Below are 17970 nucleotides of genomic sequence, written 5' to 3' on the forward strand. Positions count from 1 at the left end.
TCTCTCTCTCTCTCTCTCTCTCTCTCTCTCTCTCTCTCTCTCTCTCTCTTTAATGGCTTTCAAGTCTCCTTGCAGATCTTTCTTGGCATTCCAAGGGTGAATTCCGTTCTTTCTCAATCTCCCACGGGAAAGAATGTCTGATAGCGTGGTGCCGGGGTATGCCTAAGCCCAAAGTGCAAAGGAGGAAAGGCACTGGGCCACCACCCTGCTCAACTCTGCGGTCCTTCGCGACAGCTTATGAGGATCTTCCTGTTCCCCAAACAGAGAATTGAGGAAGGGATAACTTCTAATTAGGAACGGATCTCAGATTTTTCTTTATCATATGCCACTCCCCCCAACCAAAACCCAGCGCCGAGTGCTGGTTTCCTGCACTCACCCAAACCCGCCCGCCAGGCCAACCCAGGTTCTGGCCCATCAAGTCAGGAAATGAGACCATCCATCAGCGCCGAGTTCCTGGGAGCCCCAGCTGGTCCGGAGTGCGTTCCCGGAGGCGTGCCCCATCTGTGTGCCTCCTCAAAGTCACTGGAGAATAACAGCGCAGCAGTAGCTGCTGAGAGTCGGGTCCGCCAGGTCACCCACTTGGCTGGCGCTCGCGGCTTTCGCTGGCTTTGCTCATCTGGGCTCCAAGGGCCATTTGCCTTGGATTGAGACTCCTGTGGCGATGGGTTGCTACCGATCTCTACAGACCGGGCTGCTTCCTTGGAGGTCTTGGGTGGGGAGACCTAGGAGGATTAGAAAATCCTAGGGAGGAAATAGACTAGGAGACTGCGCAGGCAGGTGCCCACCCGGGGTTGCTGGACAGGAGAAGCATTTGGCAGAGCTGGGGATGGAGGAGGTCATAAGTCTAGGAATCTCCTAGGCTGGACACCCTGCCAAATTTGCTTTTGAAAAAGAAAGAAAGAAAGAAAAGGCCCAAATGGTCGCCACGGAGGGCAAATGAAGATATAAATGTGGTGTTTGCGTACCTTTATTTTACAGTATAGTTGTTTTTATTTTGAAGGAAACATCGGGAGTACTCCAGGGTGTTTTGCAGGTGTGGGTCCTATAGAGTTTTTATTTGACCCATTCACTGGAGGAGAAGGGAGAAGCCCGGACGTGCCACCCTTTAGGCACCCGCAGATACGGTCTCCGAGGTCCCTCAGGTCGCTCTGGCAGCAAGATGGGGCTGAGCATCAGGGGGCTCTCCAGCAGCCCTGTGCACCCGGGCTCCCCAGCAGTCTTTAGAATGGAGACTGCTGAAATGCAAGGTAGGCTCCTGGTTTGTTTTGGAAGATGCCCATTAAGGAGGAAACCTGGATTTTTCTTGCAATTGTGACCTACAATGGAAAATACCCTATGCGCTCATTCCCACTCCCAGGTTCCGAAGGGAGAAGGGATGAAGTAGAACAAAACCCTAACCTCAAAGTTCAGAGCCTCCTGCAGTCCAGGGCTCCCGAGAGGGTGGAGATAGGAGGCAGGACTTTCAATATCTCTTTGCTCCACCTGGTGATTACTAAGTGCAGCCATTAAGGAGGGAGCCTAGGGAAGGGGCACTAATGAATAATTAATCCACCTTCTCACCTTTTAGTTCCAGGCCCTGAAACTGCTGGGCTTAGAAGAGGATCTTGCTCCCAGGTCTGTGCCCTAGACTGTCAGCTCACCCTTGTAGCCTGATCCACCGTCTCTGCTTCACTTTCTCTAAGCAGGAGCCATTTCCCATTTGGAAAACCTCACAAGGTCCCACAGTTGTCCAAGGAACAAGCAGCCTCCAGGATCACGGAGAGAGCCCCACCTCCCCCGCCCTGGACCAGGAGTCCGGCATCCTCCTCTTCTTATCCGAAGCTGGAATGTTGAATTTCCCTGAGGTGAGGATACTGAGGTGGCCCTTTATGGGGGAGAAAAAAATTTAAAGGAGAGAAGGGAACCTCTGTAACCCAATTTCCCCCCTCCCCTCTTCAATACCCCTCTTAATACTACTCCGCCCCGTCTCCTGTTTCCCTGCTTTTTGCCTAGGGCAGAGGAGGGACCCCAGAGATGGAAACCGAAGAGCTGCAAGGTCTCACTGCCCATTTTCCTAGCAACACCGTGGAGTTTTTCAAGTCTTTGGGGGTATAAGAGCTCTAGAGAAGGTCGTAGAGGAGCCAATACACTCTCGGGCAGAAACTTTCTTCCTCTTTTGTCCTTTCTTCCTTTTCTAGACAAAACTCCCTTATTTCACCACACAAAAAGCTCCTATAGCCTTGGCGAGAAAAGGTTCCTGTCGCCTTGGCAGGGACTTGCTCAACTCAGGTACCCTCCGGATTGATATCCCTACGTTGTCTATGGAGCAATTGTGGACCTCACCTTTGCAACCTGAGCAGGGACTTGCTTGCCCGGACGCCAGAGCTCAGGTTGCAGGCAGTTGGATGAGGAGCAATAGCTTGCATCTCTCCTCGGGTGGGCTGAAGCTGTTGGGACTGGAGTTCACAGTGAGTGTGCGGGGTTTAAACTCCCAGCCCAAGAATCCCAAACTCTGAGCAACCAGGTCCATCTAGCTCCGCAATTCCAAGGTAACACCTCAGGGGCACAGTCCATGTGTCCAGACGGGCGCACACTTCTTAAATGTTCAGATATTACATTTTAATAATGGAATTCCCCTCACGAATTGCTGGGTTCACTTCCCTGCTAAAGTCATTCAAAGATGTGGGATATTCTGTCCAGGCACGATGGAGGGTGTGCCCTTAGGAATGGAATGTGGAAGAAGAGAGGAGTTATCCTTCCCAGATGTTGCTACTGGAGTTATAAAGTCACATCTAACACATCACTTTTAGACTCTCATTCCTGTTAACTTTCCAAGACACTGTTTTCTTTTTGACTTTCTTTGTTACTAGAGCAACTTGCATTTTTTTTTTTTTTCAGAAAAGCCATCATGGAGAGGTCCCAAATTTATAACACTGGGCATCTGGGGCACTCCAGGACTTCACATGCTGCCTTTGCAAAACTTCCATGGGAGCATAACAGGCCCTCAGCAACACACTTAGCCTCCCTCCCCAAAGCCTTTTTTAATTTTCCATAGTATTCAAAACATCTTGAGGTAGTATGCAAATAACTTCAGATATACCAAAGAGTAACTAAAGTTACCCCTGTGACTCATTATAAAATAAATGGTAGGGACTTGAATTATGTCAGAATTCAAGTAAGGAAACTACTTTAAATGAGCCTCACTTTTTATGATGCAGGCCCCTAATGCAAAATTATTTCTTGGTAAGACAACTTCTTAGAGGATAAAACCACCCAACAACAACAAAACACTTCATAGGACTCTTGTTTAAACTCTACTGAACAGTCCCCTGACCCAACTGATATTTCTTCTCTGCTAAGAAGAAGAGTAAATTGTGCTTCATGGCCTAAAATTTTACATGTAGTATCAAATAGCAACCGAATGCCTATGTGACAAACTCTAAACTGACCAAACGGTTACTTAATTAAAGACTGATTCAAAAGACCAAAAAAAAAAAAAAAAAAAAAAGATTTCTATTCTATTCTAGGATTTGGCAATGTATGCACAAAATACTCTTGTGTGTACTTACTTTTCAGTTCCTATCCCCAAAAGGTTTCTATCCTAGAAAGGATTTAAATGTTATTCAAAGACAATGATGAAATAGCTCTCCATTGACAAGTAAGCTGAAAGCAAGAAAATGTTTTAGTGAGTAGTAATTCTGGCTTAACAATGCTGTATATGTGGTTCAGGTTCTCTCTCTCTCTCTCACCCTCCCTCTCTTTCTCTCCCCCCCCCTCCATGTATGTGGGGGTGGCATTGGTGGGAGTGGGGACAGCAGAAGCAGAGGCTATTTTTACACTTGACTATAAGAGGGACAGAAACCTAAACAATCAAATTTCAGCTTAACAAAGCCTGGCCTTTTCCTATTGAAGCTCATACGTATACTTTTCTAATTAGTTTTGTTTCCTTATTTTCATAATTTTGCTTTTTGATTCTACAAATGCAAATCAATTGTATAAAGAAATGCACTTAACTTGAAAATTTTAATTTTGTTTAGAGAAAGTTTTGCATAGGCCTGTCTTTTGCATATGCCTTCTATGGTTGAATGAATGACCAGAGAGAGAGAAAAAAACCACATAGAGATAATCAGTATATAAAGCATTGTGAATTTTGGAGCCTAATTTCTTCTTCATATCAAATTGATAATCATTGAAAGATGAAGAGTTACATCTTTGCATCAACTCCATTATTCCACAGATATTTCATCTGCATTGCCATTCCTTGTCTTACTCCCAGGTCAAATTATCCACTTCCTTCAAGACCCACCTTCTTTCAGAGGACTTCTTTGTCAATTTCAACCTCTCTTAGGATGGCTGTTTTGCCTTTTCCTTTGAACAGCTTATGTACCCACTGTGGCAAGCTGCACTGCATCTTCATGTGTGTTCTTATTTTTTTCCCATCTAAATTGGGAGTTCCATGATGTGGGGACTTTTATTTTACTTATATAAAATAGCAAGCATCCAATATCATGAGTTTCATGGAGGCTAATTTAATATGTAAATGCATGGTTGAAGAGGATTCTTTCAGGACCTAGAAGATTTAGAGAGGTTCCTAAACCCAGTGTGTTGGATCTGGTCACACTTATGTTTATCTTTTGTTTTAACTACCAACAGCACTAATGAAAATTGACAGGCCCCACCCACACAAGAGTACATGTATATATCAATTTGTACTGGTTTCTCATAGTTGAGAAATGAGAAATGGATCAAATCCTGGGGAGCTTTGTTAATATCTAAAGTACAGTTTATCGGTAAAGTTTTCTTTTTCACCACCTCTGGTTTTATGTTAAGGAATGGAGTATATACATTTTTCAAAATTATTAAAAAGTCTTATTAATGTAGGTTAAAGTTGTAAGTTTAATGATCTAGTTCCTATTGCAAGTAAGAATGACTACTGATAAAATGAGTAAATTATTGAGCATCTGGAAGTATAAGCAGTGTTTAAGATTGAACACCAAAAAAATGGTATTGAATTAATTATGTTTTGAAGATGATCTTCCCCAGAAGAAAAGTTTAAAGTCATTTTTTTCTTTTCTTTTATTTAAAAATATCTTCTGAGTATTCCATTTGTATCTGGTATGAAAAGAAATAGAGGAAAAATATTTAAAAGGAAACATCATCTGGTTTATAAATCAATTACAATTTGCTACAATATGTTAAGATTGATGAACAATGGTGCTTCCCATCTAATCTTTTTTTTAAATAAACTTTTAGGTGGTAACAATACTTTTATTTTTATATGGTGCTGAGGATCGAACCTTGTGCCTCACGCTGGGCAAGCACTCTACTACTGAACCACAGCCCCATCTTTTATTATTAAAGCAGAGAGCCATGAATTAATCCTGTTAGTCTTTTAACAGGTTATGAAGTGAGATGTCTGCAACAATGTATCACAAAAGAAACTATCACAATCTATTTACAATTCTCTCTCTCTCTCTCCATTGTACAATGGTATTTATTTATCTTTTGGTGTCTAAAGCACTAAGCATAATGCAAGTAGTAGATATTCAGTTTAATGCTAGTAGATTATATTAACCTGTATTTTGTTTTGAATGCTTTTATATTCATTGGTTCATTTTACTTAACCAGCCATCCCTTAGCTATGATCCCAATATTTTAGACTGAAAAACTACAATCTGTACATGATCATGCAAATAATAAATAGTGAATTCTAAACTGAAATCCACCTATTTTTTTCTCATTAAAGTTGTAGAAAGAGAGGGAAGGAGGGAGGGAGAGAAAGGGAGAGACAGGGAGAGAAGGGGGGAGATAGAGAAGAGAATGAGAAAAATGCTATATTATATGTTATTGCTTTATAATTTTACATAAATGCTTTATAATAATTTCTAACATGACAAAATGTAAGGTGTTGTAAAATTACAACTTTCCACTGACAATTGTCTTTATATAAATCACAATTTTGCCTCAATTCTTTTATATATAATTATTTATGTAAAGTTCTTGAGAAATCTGTGGCTGAAATACCACAATGTAGTATAAGTAAAGATGTAAAATATAGTATTGATTTAAATAATATGTCATAAGTTGAATCACTAGTGATCTAATTTTTGATGCAAGGCTGTGTTTGAAAGCAAAAAAAATTATATGGATGCTTTGAAGTAAATTCCATGTCAAAATATTATTATACTTTAATGAGAACCCTATAAATTTCAGGAATATAAATTGTTGATAGAGATTTTAGGTTTTAGTTTGTTATTTGGTCATTGAATAAAGATTTTTTTAATGAAAGTCAAAATCTAAGTATTATATAAGGAGAGAGGAAGATGATCCTTACAAAGTTACAACATGTGATTCTTCTATTTTAATTCTAACTGACCATGTGATGTTTGGAAGGTCATTTAATTTCTCTGAGCCTCGGTTTAGGGATAGGTATAACAACAATAATTCTATATCTTCCTTTCTCTACTCTCTAAAGTTGTGAGGAAGATCAAATTAAATAATACATGTAAAATGCTTTGCATTTTGCCTTTTAACATGACATTGTTTATTTTATAGCATATTACTGAGTGAGCGAGACTATTCATATACTGAAATATTCACTAAGAAAAGAAATATTTGACATCACCACAATTAATGAGGACAACACGAGGACACCTAAAAAGGGTGTATTCTTATTTATAGAGCAGGAACAGGAAAAAAATGAGCAAACTACCAAAAAATGTAAATATAGGAATTATCCCAGTAATATTTGTTTTTCTTCCACTAGAGGCTTTAGAATAATATCAGTGTGTATTTTTTCTTACATAACTATGTGACATTACTTACAGCATAATTCTAAAATTCCTGTCCTAAAAGACCCTAGATAACCTCATAAAATTTACATCTCTCTTGGCAGAATAATCACAATATAATCAGTGAGGGTATGTGACCCCAAAGTTCAGAGTCCACATGCACTCAGAAAGTATAACAGGACAATAAGTCCAAAAGGAGACATCAGACTGCATTGTCTGATGGCCCCATTTAAGGAGACATCAATTTAACTTTAAACCTATGAGCTCCATTGAGAGCAGGGAAGAGAAGGAGATGTTTCTAAATGTATGAAACTGTTGCCATAGCATTTTCCTTCTCATTCTTTTCTACCCTTCCTCCTCCAAAGCAGGCGCAATTTGTGCTCTACCGTTTTCTTTCAGGATCCAGGAGCATTTTCAGAATTTAGGACTCCAGTGATATGATATTTATACTACATATTACTTGTACCTGGTCGGGAGGTTAATAAGTCCAAGGGTGCCAATAAGTTTCCCAGGAGAAACTCATCCTTGCGGACACAATTGCAGAATAAAGAAAAAAACTCAGGGAGAATTTTAGCCCCCCTAAATCTCATTGGACCTCTGCACAAGCCAAGTCACAACCACTCCTGCAACACAACCGGATTCCTTTCAGCACTCGCAGCCATGGACAGCTCCCTCGCCGCGCGTTGCTGCTCTCTGCAGTGATCTGACTTCCCCAGCGAGCAGCGGCCGGTGCGGCACCCGACCCCGGTCTTAGCCAGCGCGTAGGGAACACGCGCTCCCTCCCGCCTCCCTCTCAGTCCCCCGCCCTTCGCTCACTCCGGCCCACTCCAGCAGCGACTTTGAGGGATTCCCTCTCAGGCGCCCACTGCAGCAGCACATCTGGCCTCTTCCGCAGCAACTGCAAGCATGGATCTCAGAGGAAGAGCCTTTCTCAGCGTCCATAGACTTCGAATTCTTCTGATGCTCTTCCGTGAGTACCGTTTTTTGGCGATTGGGTGGGCAGGATGCACTCTTTGCAGAGAATAGAAATGGTATACTAAAGCCAGTATTTAAGATTAAAAATATGGTCCTTATGTTTTGAGGTTTTTTTTATTTTTTTCTTTTGGGAGAAAGGGGAAGGATTTCCCCGCTGGTGGGAGGGAGCTCCCTTGGGAACCACACACCTGTGTGGCATATGCCAGACAGAGCGCTAGACAGGCTGCCTTAGTGGGGTCACAGGATTGGCAAGAAAGGTTTGGCTTCAAACCCCCAGGATGTAGAGAAAAGCCAGTTTCATTGCAAATAAATAAGAATATTTAAATGTTTAAATTTTATCCCCATTTTAAATCAAAAGCAACGGAACTGAGTTTGTTAGCGCTGGGCTAGAGAAATGGCTTGAAGAGCACACAGCTGCTAGCAGGGAACTTTGTCACTCCAAAGCCCGCAGATCGCGGTCTCTGCACTCTAGTGACCCATACGCACGGAATTCAGGAGCACTAAACTGATGAGATCCTTTTGTTTGTTCCGCAGATACAATGGCTCAAATCATGGCAGAGCAAGAAGTGGAAAATCTCTCAGGCCTTTCTACTAACCCTGAAAAAGACATATTTGTTGTGCGGGAAAATGGGACGACGTGTCTCATGGCAGAATTTGCAGCCAAATTTATTGTACCTTATGATGTGTGGGCCAGCAATTATGTCGATGTAAGGAACCCTTTTCCCCCCAGCTTGATCCTAGGGCTCCAGGGCCGAAGGGCACCCTCCCCTTATGGCCCTGCGAAGACCTGGGTCGCCCGCCTTTCCCCCAACCCCATAACCCTGCAGGCTGCTCCAGAATGCTGCATGGGGGTTCCGGCTTGTACACCTTCTGCTCGCCCTGCCTGCTTTGAAAATAAATCCCCTTTTCTCTGCTTCCCCACTGGCGGGGGCTGCACGTAGAAAATCTAACCGCATGTTCCTGGACATGGGAGCGCGCGCGCGCGCAAAGGAGTGCCCAAATGTGCAACCCAGAGTTTGGATGCGCTGCCCTTAACAGCCCCACTGGGGCCTGCACCACTGAGTGGGCGCGGGGCGTCTATGTTCCCAGCTGATCACAGAACAGGCTGACATCGCGTTGACCCGGGGAGCTGAGGTGAATGGCCGCTGTGGCAGCAGTGAGTCGGAGCTGCAGGTGTTCTGGGTGGACCGTGCATATGTTCTCAAAATGCTGTTTTTAAAGGTAACTCCCACAGGGGCGCGCCTAGAGGCTGTGGGTGTGGGCCATAGCAGACCCAGAAGCCCTTGGAGCGGTTGACACGTGCCTCCCACTTTTGACAGGAAAGCCACAACACGTCCAAGGGTCCAGAAGCGACGTGGAGGCTGAGCAAGGTGCAATTTGTCTATGACTCCGCGGAGAAGACTCACTTTAAAGACGCAGTCAGCGGTGAGTGGAGTCTGGCGGGGCTGGGGAGGAAGGCTGGGAAAGTGCAGACACCCCTGGGAGCCAAGGCGCTGATGAGAAGTTCCTCAGGGTTTGGGAAACCAGTCTGGGCTATGCACTGCTAGGCCAAGTCCAGCCTTGGCCTGCTTGCTCTGCAGGGTGGAGGAGACTTGAAGGCCTGAGTCCTCTAGGAATTCCTCTGTCACTCAGGGCCTGATTTTGTCCTCTGACTGCTTCATACCCGCCTCATCATTTAGTTTCAGAAGAAACATGGAGAAGGACGCCAAAGCTTTATTTTTATTTTCTTCTGCACCATTTTTTCCCCCTAAAAATGCGACTATCCTTTTTGGTCAGGATTGGATGGCTTTCAGTATCATTCTGCGCATGGCAGCAAGGCTCGCACAGTGTCTTCTGTCATCAACTGCAGCCACTTTGGAGCTTGTTCTATACCCCAGGCCTTAATTTATAAGCTTTTTCCTGACCATTCTTTCATTTTGGCGATTAAACTACTGGCTTTACTAGGCCGTTTCTATTCTCTACAAAGAGTGCATCCTGCCCACCCAATCGCGGAAATATATACCAGTAATACTGAATCAAGAGAAACATCTATTTACTAAATAACAATGTATCTATCTGCAATCACTATCAAAAAGCATATATAAGTTTTTTTTTAAGAGAGAGAGAGAATGAATCTTTTTTGTAGATGGACACAACACAATGCCTTTATTTTTTTTTTTTATGTGATGCTGAAAATTGAACCCAGGTCCGCCCATGCTAGGTGAGCGCTCTACCGTTGAGCCATAATCCCAGCCCAACATATTTAAGTTTTTAAAAATTATTTTCTTCATAATGAGGCCTTCAATCACCCAGTCACCTGAGCTGCAAAATAATTTTTATTGAAATCAAATGAATACATGTGTCATCTGTCCTCCCCCCCCCCTTTTAATAACTGTAGTTTAAGGAACATTTTTTCTTTTCATCAAAATTTATCTTCATGCATTCCCCACAATGTTTGAAAGAAAAAAGAAATGAAAAAAAAAATCAAACCTAGGCCAGAAAAGGAGAAAAAGTGTGGTGGATGTTCATAGGTATATATGTGTTTGAGTAGAGGACATTCACCAGGGCACCAGCAATCCAACATGCTTTATTGAGGAAAATGTTTTATTCTTTGCTGAGCCATTGGAAAAACCAAGTGACTGTTTTTTTCTATGCCTTTGGGATCCCTATTGATAGGCTCTATGTAATGAAAAGAGTTAAGGTTTAAATGTCACTCTCCTTTTCCAAAAAGAAATTGCAAGTCAGTGTTTAAGGAACCCTAGCTCACAGAAAATGAGTGTTTTTGTCCATTATAACTTACTGCCTTTGAGAAGCCCCAGAAGAGGATAGGAGGGATGGGCTGTGGGTCTGAGCTGAGAGGAAAGAGCCAACCCAGTTAGGTGCGCTGAGTTAGGAGCAATGACGGCACTGCCACGGAGAAGACCCTAACCATTGCTTTGGACATTTGCTGCAGCTGGGAAGCACACAGCCAATTCGCATCACCTTTCTGCCTTGGTCACCCCAGCTGGGAAGTCCTACGAGTGTCAAGCTCAGCAGACCATTTCTCTTGCCTCCAGCGATCCACAGAAAACTGTTACCATGATCCTATCAGCTGTCCATATCCAGCCCTTTGACATCATCTCGGATTTTGTCTTCAGTGAAGGTAAATTGGGAAGTGGAGGCATGAGGAAGGAGGACGGGATGGCTGATGGGGAGGGATGGATGGGGAGATTACTGCCAGGGTCCCAGGATGGTACCATTTGGATTTTTATCCAGGCTCAAGTGATACTGCTTCCCTTCATAACAATTCAAATCTAAAAAGGCAGTAAGATGAATATATCAATTTTCCTCAGTGGCTCTTTCTTTCTAGTCTCTTTTCTTCTTTACCTCATTTCTTCCTTCTCTCTCTCCCACCCCATTCCCTTGCACCCTCGTATAAAAAAAGTGGTTAAAGATAATGTGCTATTCTGTGCATTTCTCGTGGAGAGTTTCTGTTTGCTTTGTATGTATGCCTTCCTTTGGTTGGGGATTCCACATGAATACAACCATGAAAATGTTTAGGATATTAAGGAATTGCCCCCCTCCTTGTGTCACCCACCACCATTTCCTAAGGAATCCAGCTTTCATAAAATACAGTGCCTACTCAGTCTATACTGAATACAATGCGCCTACCACCATCTTGTGATTACTCAAAAGGCATTGGAAAATTCTCCAGTTAAATGGTCATTGAGAGAAAGGCCTGGTTTTTATTTATCTTTGTGTTATTGGCGCATAACACAGTTCCTGACCCATTGCAGATGTTCAGTGAACTTTGGTTCTAAATTGATATTTTGAAGCTGTGGATTCAACTAATAGAGGCTTCCAAATGCCTGTATGCAGGGCAAATCAGAATGTCATATATTTAATAAAGCAGAGCCACACATACCTGTTCTCAAGGAAGGATAAGTTGTAGCATTTTAATGTATTTCCTAGAGAAATACACCAAAGCTGCAAGACCTTAACAGCTTTAAAAAGTTTGCTTTATTATGGAAATATTTATAAAATGTAAAAGTCAGTGTCTTTCTTAAACTGAAAATGTTAAATGTAATTAAATGTAATTGAATGTAATTTGAGTTTTTATTTTTGAGGTCTAGAAATTAATTATAAAAATACTAGGCTATGTAGAATCAGTCTTCAGGGTTCCCACTACAAATGCCTTTGAGTTTATGTTGTACTTTCAATAGTTTTTAGTGACTATTTGGCTTTTGCTGGCCATCTGTTTTAGATAGTTCTTTATTTCTTGACACTACTTGTATTATAAGTATTACTTGTATTAGTCCCTTACCACAACTTACCCTTCCTGGATTATTTCTAAGTGGTTGCCTATAGTTGTTATAGAATGAAAAATCAAATCTCATGGATGTTTAAAATTACATAAAAGAAAGAAAAAATAAGTACAGAACAATGACCAGAGCTACTTTGCTAAACATTAGTAAAATCCATTACATGGAGTGAAAAAAATTTTTTTTTAATCCATATCAAGGTCGTCCATTGGGAAGATAGCATGGTAAACATACACAGAGTTAGTAAGCATGTGTAATTTCCAACTGTAAATCTAGTAAGCATAAGCAAAATACACTTTGTCTCACCCAGGATTTTCTAGCTATTAATTGGTATACACTGTCCTGTGTGGTGCCCTAAGGCTTAGCCTCCACACTCCTGGGCAGAGGCAGACCTCATTCACAATCACTCACTGGATCATATGCCTTTGCGTGGAAGGGATTCTTTGTTCAGGCTCCTCTTGTCTGTGTCTCTTAACACCTGCTCCCCACTGTGTCTTGTAAAAGATCATAATATTCCAGTCATTGGGAATGGATGTGATTGCTCTTGGTGTGCATTTTCAGGTTGCAGAAGTCCAGGGGGCTTTTAGTGTGTTGCAGATGCCGGCGGGTGGGTACGAATGGAACATGCTTGCTTGAGGGGCCAGTATCTGATCATATATATGCACATTCAGTAAAGGTTGTGTAGGTACGTGTGTGTGTGTGTGTGTGTGTGTGTGTGTGTGTGTGTTACATGCTTGTTTAGATGTGGCTATGGTCCAGTACAGCATCAGGGTTTCTTGTGAAGAGCCTATTCCCTGCCTGAGTAGGTAATACCCGGCAGTCTTTAGAGCTGATTACTAAATAGTCTCTATGAGACAAAGCAAAAACAGGCTCAGCAAAATTGATTGACAAGCAGAGGCTGAAAGGAGTCAAAAGGTGGGTTGATGTCTTTATCACATTAGACTCTTTAGTGTATTGTGCTTGGCTACTGCATTAATCCCCAAATGAAAGTCTCTTAGCCCAGCACACAGCTAATTTCAGTGTGCACACTAACATTGAATTGCAGTGTGTACAACTTTGTAATGTTGTTAAGATGCAATGTCTGGTTCAGTGGATCTGGGGCAGGGCAACATGCTCCATTGCTAGCCAGGTTCCATGTCATTCTCCTGGTCCACAGAATGTTTAGAGAGTGTTTGAAGGACTAGTGAAGGAAATGTGCAACAAGATTTCTTAGGTGGATTATTGAACAGGGTTGTGAGACTGGAAATCCTCATAGTATGAGACTGTCTATTGGGAGTCTCATGGCAGAAGGGACGCCATCCAGAAGGAAGAGAGGTAGGTGAACTCCCAAGGGCAGAGGGTTTATGTGTTTAGGTAATGTTGCTTAATATCACAAGATTGGGAAGAGTGGGGATTGGGCCAGAGAGCTTCTGGGAGGCAGCAGTAGCTTGGGGACTTACACCTATAGGCCCTATCTTATGAATAGGTAACAGCTGCTGAGTGAGATTTCAAGGGTTAGACAAAGCAGGCAGGTTCTAAACATTTGCTTGTTTGAGCTGTTTGAAAAATAACTGCATGGGAAAAATTTTAAGTTTGGCACCAGCAGGCTTTTGAGCTGATGGGTCTCCTCTTGCAGTGAAGAAATAAACAAGCAATATACAGAAGCCACCTTTGACTCATTTGTATACCAAACACAGTTTGTAGAGCAACTGTCACCCAGCAGTTCCAGGCACCTTGTTTCTCAGTTGGGGTTAATTAACTTGCCCTCTGCAATTAATTTATCGTGTGTCCCTTTGAGGGACCTGGGAAATTTATGGTTGGGATGGGATGGGGGATTCCTTCCTGGGGGGAAAAGAAACACCCTGAGTATTTTAATAGCTTGAATTAAAGGAAACTTTTATATATAATGTCAGAATAAACATAGCAGAACGTGAAGGTTGCCTCTGTTCTTAAAAAGATTCAGGTGTAAAAGGAATTTAAAACATATCACAAATAAGGTGGATCCTTTTTAATCCTCAGAGGAAAACAAACAAACAAACCTGGTCGAAAGATCCTGAGTTTTCCACTTACAAGGGAGCCACTGAAGCCCAGAGATTTGGTTGCTCGATAAAAGCTGCATTCCTGGACCTCTAGCCTCTCAAGGCTTCAGCTGCTCCTGCTAAGAAACTATAATAATCATGTCAGTGCAAGAGGCACCTTTAATGAGCTGATTGGGGGCCCTGAATTCATGCAGTATTTTTTTTTATGGCAGTACTAGGGATCAAACCCAAGACCTAGTGTGTGCTAGGCAACCACTCTACTACTAATCTACATCCCCAGCCCTTATGAGCTTTTTATTATTGTTCCTAACAGCATGACTGGGAAATGGCATCTGTGGGTGATTGCATTTTAGTGAAAATGAATATGCCTTACTTTTCTGTATGTATACCCCGACATAGACCCTGGGAGAATAACCTTTGGCAAGCTTCCTTGCCTATCACAAACACATAGAAAGCTTGACTATCCAGAGCATTATGTAAACCTGTGATTTACCTGAAACTTTCAAAGCAAGAAATGTGCTACCCTGCACAGTTGCTCTTCAGGGTTCCAGAGTAAGCAGCCAATGGGGGACAATCTGGTCATTAACACTGCTGAGAACTGTGTGGAGGGATTCAACTTGGAGCCTTGGCAAAAGGCCATGTGCCTAGGCAGTCACAGAAGTCCGTGTTCCAGGAACTGTCCTCTGGAGACAGTATAGGATATTTCTTAGGATTGCTGCCCTAAGGGGGTGGGATTTACTCACCAACTGCCATTCATCAGGGAAGGCTGCTTTGGAAATGTTAATTCTCTGGTTCTTCTGACCCACCTTGCAGTTAAATCCCAGTGGAATGTGTGGATAGGTGAATGCCAAGGACACAGTCTGCTACACTTAAGTATGGGGATATCTGACCTTTCCCTGCCCTGGTGGCGCTCTCAGTCCAGTAAGAAAGGGTATATACAGTGCATGCCATGTTCCTGTCATATGTGGCATCAAACAATAATTGTTTTTATTATTACCATGTCCAATGTTTACATCATGATGAGAGTAACTGCCACTCATTTTAGTAGCTTCTCAGCATGTAAAATACCTTTTTTTCTGAGAGTGCTGAGCTAGCCCAGAAATAATATTGGAAAGAGGGTCAAGCCCCCCACCTCCAGCTGTCTTGTCAAACAACAGAGGATGTACAATCAGCATAAGTCTGCCCTCTTGTTCCCACAGTGTTAGGAGAGCTCTGGCCAGCAGAGAGCTTGGCCCTTTGATCATTCCAATAACATTCATTTGGGGTACAATGAAGAGCTCTTACAGTTTGTCTCAGGGAATCATTACAATTTCAAAACACTGATTATTAAACAAAACACAATAAAACAAAACATCCAGCAAACAAAGCCTTACATACATCATGATTTTGGTGGGTGCACTGGGTTTATGGTTGAAGGAACCTAAGTTGGCAATTGGCAGCTGGCAGCAGATGTGCCCTTTGTTGTCTTATCTGTCTTCATCTGTTCTCTCAATGACAGGGCTGTCACCTTTCCCAGTCATAGCCCATTTATTTACACAGACTCCTGTTTTGTGTACTACAGAGCTGCGTGAGGCATAAAAGACCTCAAGTTTATAATAGAGTGGACAAGAAGTCAGAGATCTCAGAGCATCCAATGTGGATGTGATCTGAGCAGAGCCAAGAGATGCTCTTCTCCCTGGCAAAGATGTGGGTCTTTTCTTGTTATAATCAGTAGGTTGTATAATCAGTTTATTGCACAGGATTCTAACACAGGAATCTATAGTGTTTGTGGATAGAATTCAGGTAGTCTATAAATTTCAGAGGAAAAATTTTAAGTCTTTATTTTTACTAACTTAGTATTTAGCATACTAGTATAACTAGTATTTAACATTTCCTTTGGTTATAAATGAAGGTAATAAGTAAAAGTACTATTAACAGTGCCTGTGATTCACTCACCAATAGGAATCAGTTATTTTTATCTCATACGAGTTATTTTAACTCATATTAGTTTGTGTAGATCTTGCAAAGTAACATTTATTATTTTCACTGCCTTGTCTTCATGTGTGTCAATAAATATGTACTTGCTGCATCTCAAATTATTTATAAAATTGATAGCTGACCTTCAGTTTTCTTTGTAAACTTCTGTATTTTCACTTTTTGCACTCTCAAACATTCTAAGTAGGCATCCAGAGTTTCATCATACCTGGTCTTTAGTGGATCATTAGCATCATATTTTTATTTATATATGACAATGAAATGCATTACAATTCTTATTACATATCTAGAGCACAATTTTTCATAGCTCTAGTTGTATACAAAGTATATTCACACCAATCGGTGTCTTCACACCTGTACTGTGGATAATAATACAGTATGAATTTCTATGTGTTCTTCAGCTTTCTGTTACTGTGGCAAAATACCTGAGATATTGAATTTAAGAAAGGAAAGGTTTATTTTGGCTCCCAGTTTCAGAGATTTCAGTCCATGGCTGCTTGACCCTGTTGCTTTGGACCTATGGCAGCACAGTACTTAATGACTGGAGCACATAGCATAGGATGTCTGTTCACTCTGTGGTGGCTAGGAAGCAAAGAGGGAGAGATAGGAAGGGCCCTCAATGACCGAACTTCCTTTCAGTAGGCTCGCTAAGGGTTCTGCAGCATTTCCATAGTGCCATGGGCTGGGAACCATGACTTCAACACATGGCCTTGGGGGACAGTCAAAATCCGATGTACAAAGCAAGGATAACTGTCTATAAGACTTTTGTTCTAGTTAGGTATGTGTACTTTTTTGGTTCAATTAAAATATTGTTTTTCCTATGGGTCATAAGCAGAGTTTGAAAACACTGGCATAAGCCTGTAGGAATGCTTGTCTTGCTCCTGTAGGTTCATATATGAAATTTGTCCAAATTCTTGTGGGTGAGTTGAGGCTATTTTAGACTTTAGGGAAGACAATACAGTGTACAATCCACATGTGGCGTAAGACCACAGAGGAGTCAAGGCAGCCCCTGTAAGCAAACATATTAATTAATGTATCTGTTTTCTGCAGGGAAAAATATGCTAAGTAGGAGAAATGAGAATTACAAACAGCTTCACATGAGTTAAAGTCAGAGTTTGCTGCCAAATGAGTGTTACAAAGTACTTCTGGTGGAAAGCTTTGTGGGTTTTGGAATGGTAGAACGTAATTGTGGATTAGGAATTTCCTTTTATTTGACCACTTAATTGATGAGGGTTGATAAGAATAGGAATTCGATATTCTTCTTGATAATTATTGACACTCTGTTATTTTCTGATTATTTTTGACATCTCCATAGTTTGATACCCTCTCATATACACCTCTTTCCTGTGGTGTTGGTTTAGGTATTTTTTTTCCTAAAGTAACCAAAAACTATTTTTAAAGAAATGAATCATAATAGTCTTTTAGTCTCTCTCTCTCTCTGTCACTTGACAAAATAAATCATCTTTTCTCTTCCATCTTTCTTAAAGGATAGGGCATGAGATGTTATTTTTTTTTACCCAAGTTATTATCCATTTAGAGATATTGCTTTTGTTACTAAATCTCCAGAATTTCAGACTTAAAATGAGTACATATAAGACTTACATGTGTAAAAAATTCTATCTTTATAGATAACAGTGATAGAAAGTCTACTCTGCCTGGCCTTCTGTGTTATTATATCTAATGCTGAACCCTCTAAAATAATCTTATCCCTATTATATTAGAACCTGAGGTTTAGGTAGGTTAAGTGACTTGCCCAAGCTTACTTAGCAGGCAAGTGGAATATCTGAGATTTGAGCTCATTTTCCTCAATCTCCCTAACAGTGTTCCACTGCATATGCTCCCTCTCACTATGAGAGTCTGGACCCAGGGGACCACTAAAAGTTCATCTATATCTATATTTATAACTTTCTCTCTCTCTCTCTCTCTCTCTCTCTCTCTCTCTCTCTCTCTCTC

At 41.6% G+C, this 17970-nt stretch overlaps 1 protein-coding gene across 1 annotated transcript in view; it reads left to right on the top strand.

Annotated features, from left to right (window-relative positions):
- The first annotated feature begins 7138 nt into the window (after nt 1-7138).
- Lamp5 (lysosomal associated membrane protein family member 5) overlaps nt 7139-17970 on the top strand; it is a 15491-nt gene continuing 4659 nt past the window's right edge. Inside the window, exons 1-5 of the mRNA XM_015507360.2 lie at nt 7139-7740; nt 8280-8452; nt 8835-8966; nt 9065-9170; nt 10678-10866. Coding sequence (XP_015362846.1) covers nt 7677-7740; nt 8280-8452; nt 8835-8966; nt 9065-9170; nt 10678-10866 — 664 coding nt within the window. The 5' untranslated portion in view covers nt 7139-7676. The remainder of the gene's footprint in view (nt 7741-8279; nt 8453-8834; nt 8967-9064; nt 9171-10677; nt 10867-17970) is intronic.

Source organism: Marmota marmota, unplaced genomic scaffold (assembly GCF_001458135.2).
Source record: "Marmota marmota marmota unplaced genomic scaffold, marMar, whole genome shotgun sequence".
Lineage (NCBI taxonomy): Eukaryota > Metazoa > Chordata > Mammalia > Rodentia > Sciuridae > Marmota > Marmota marmota.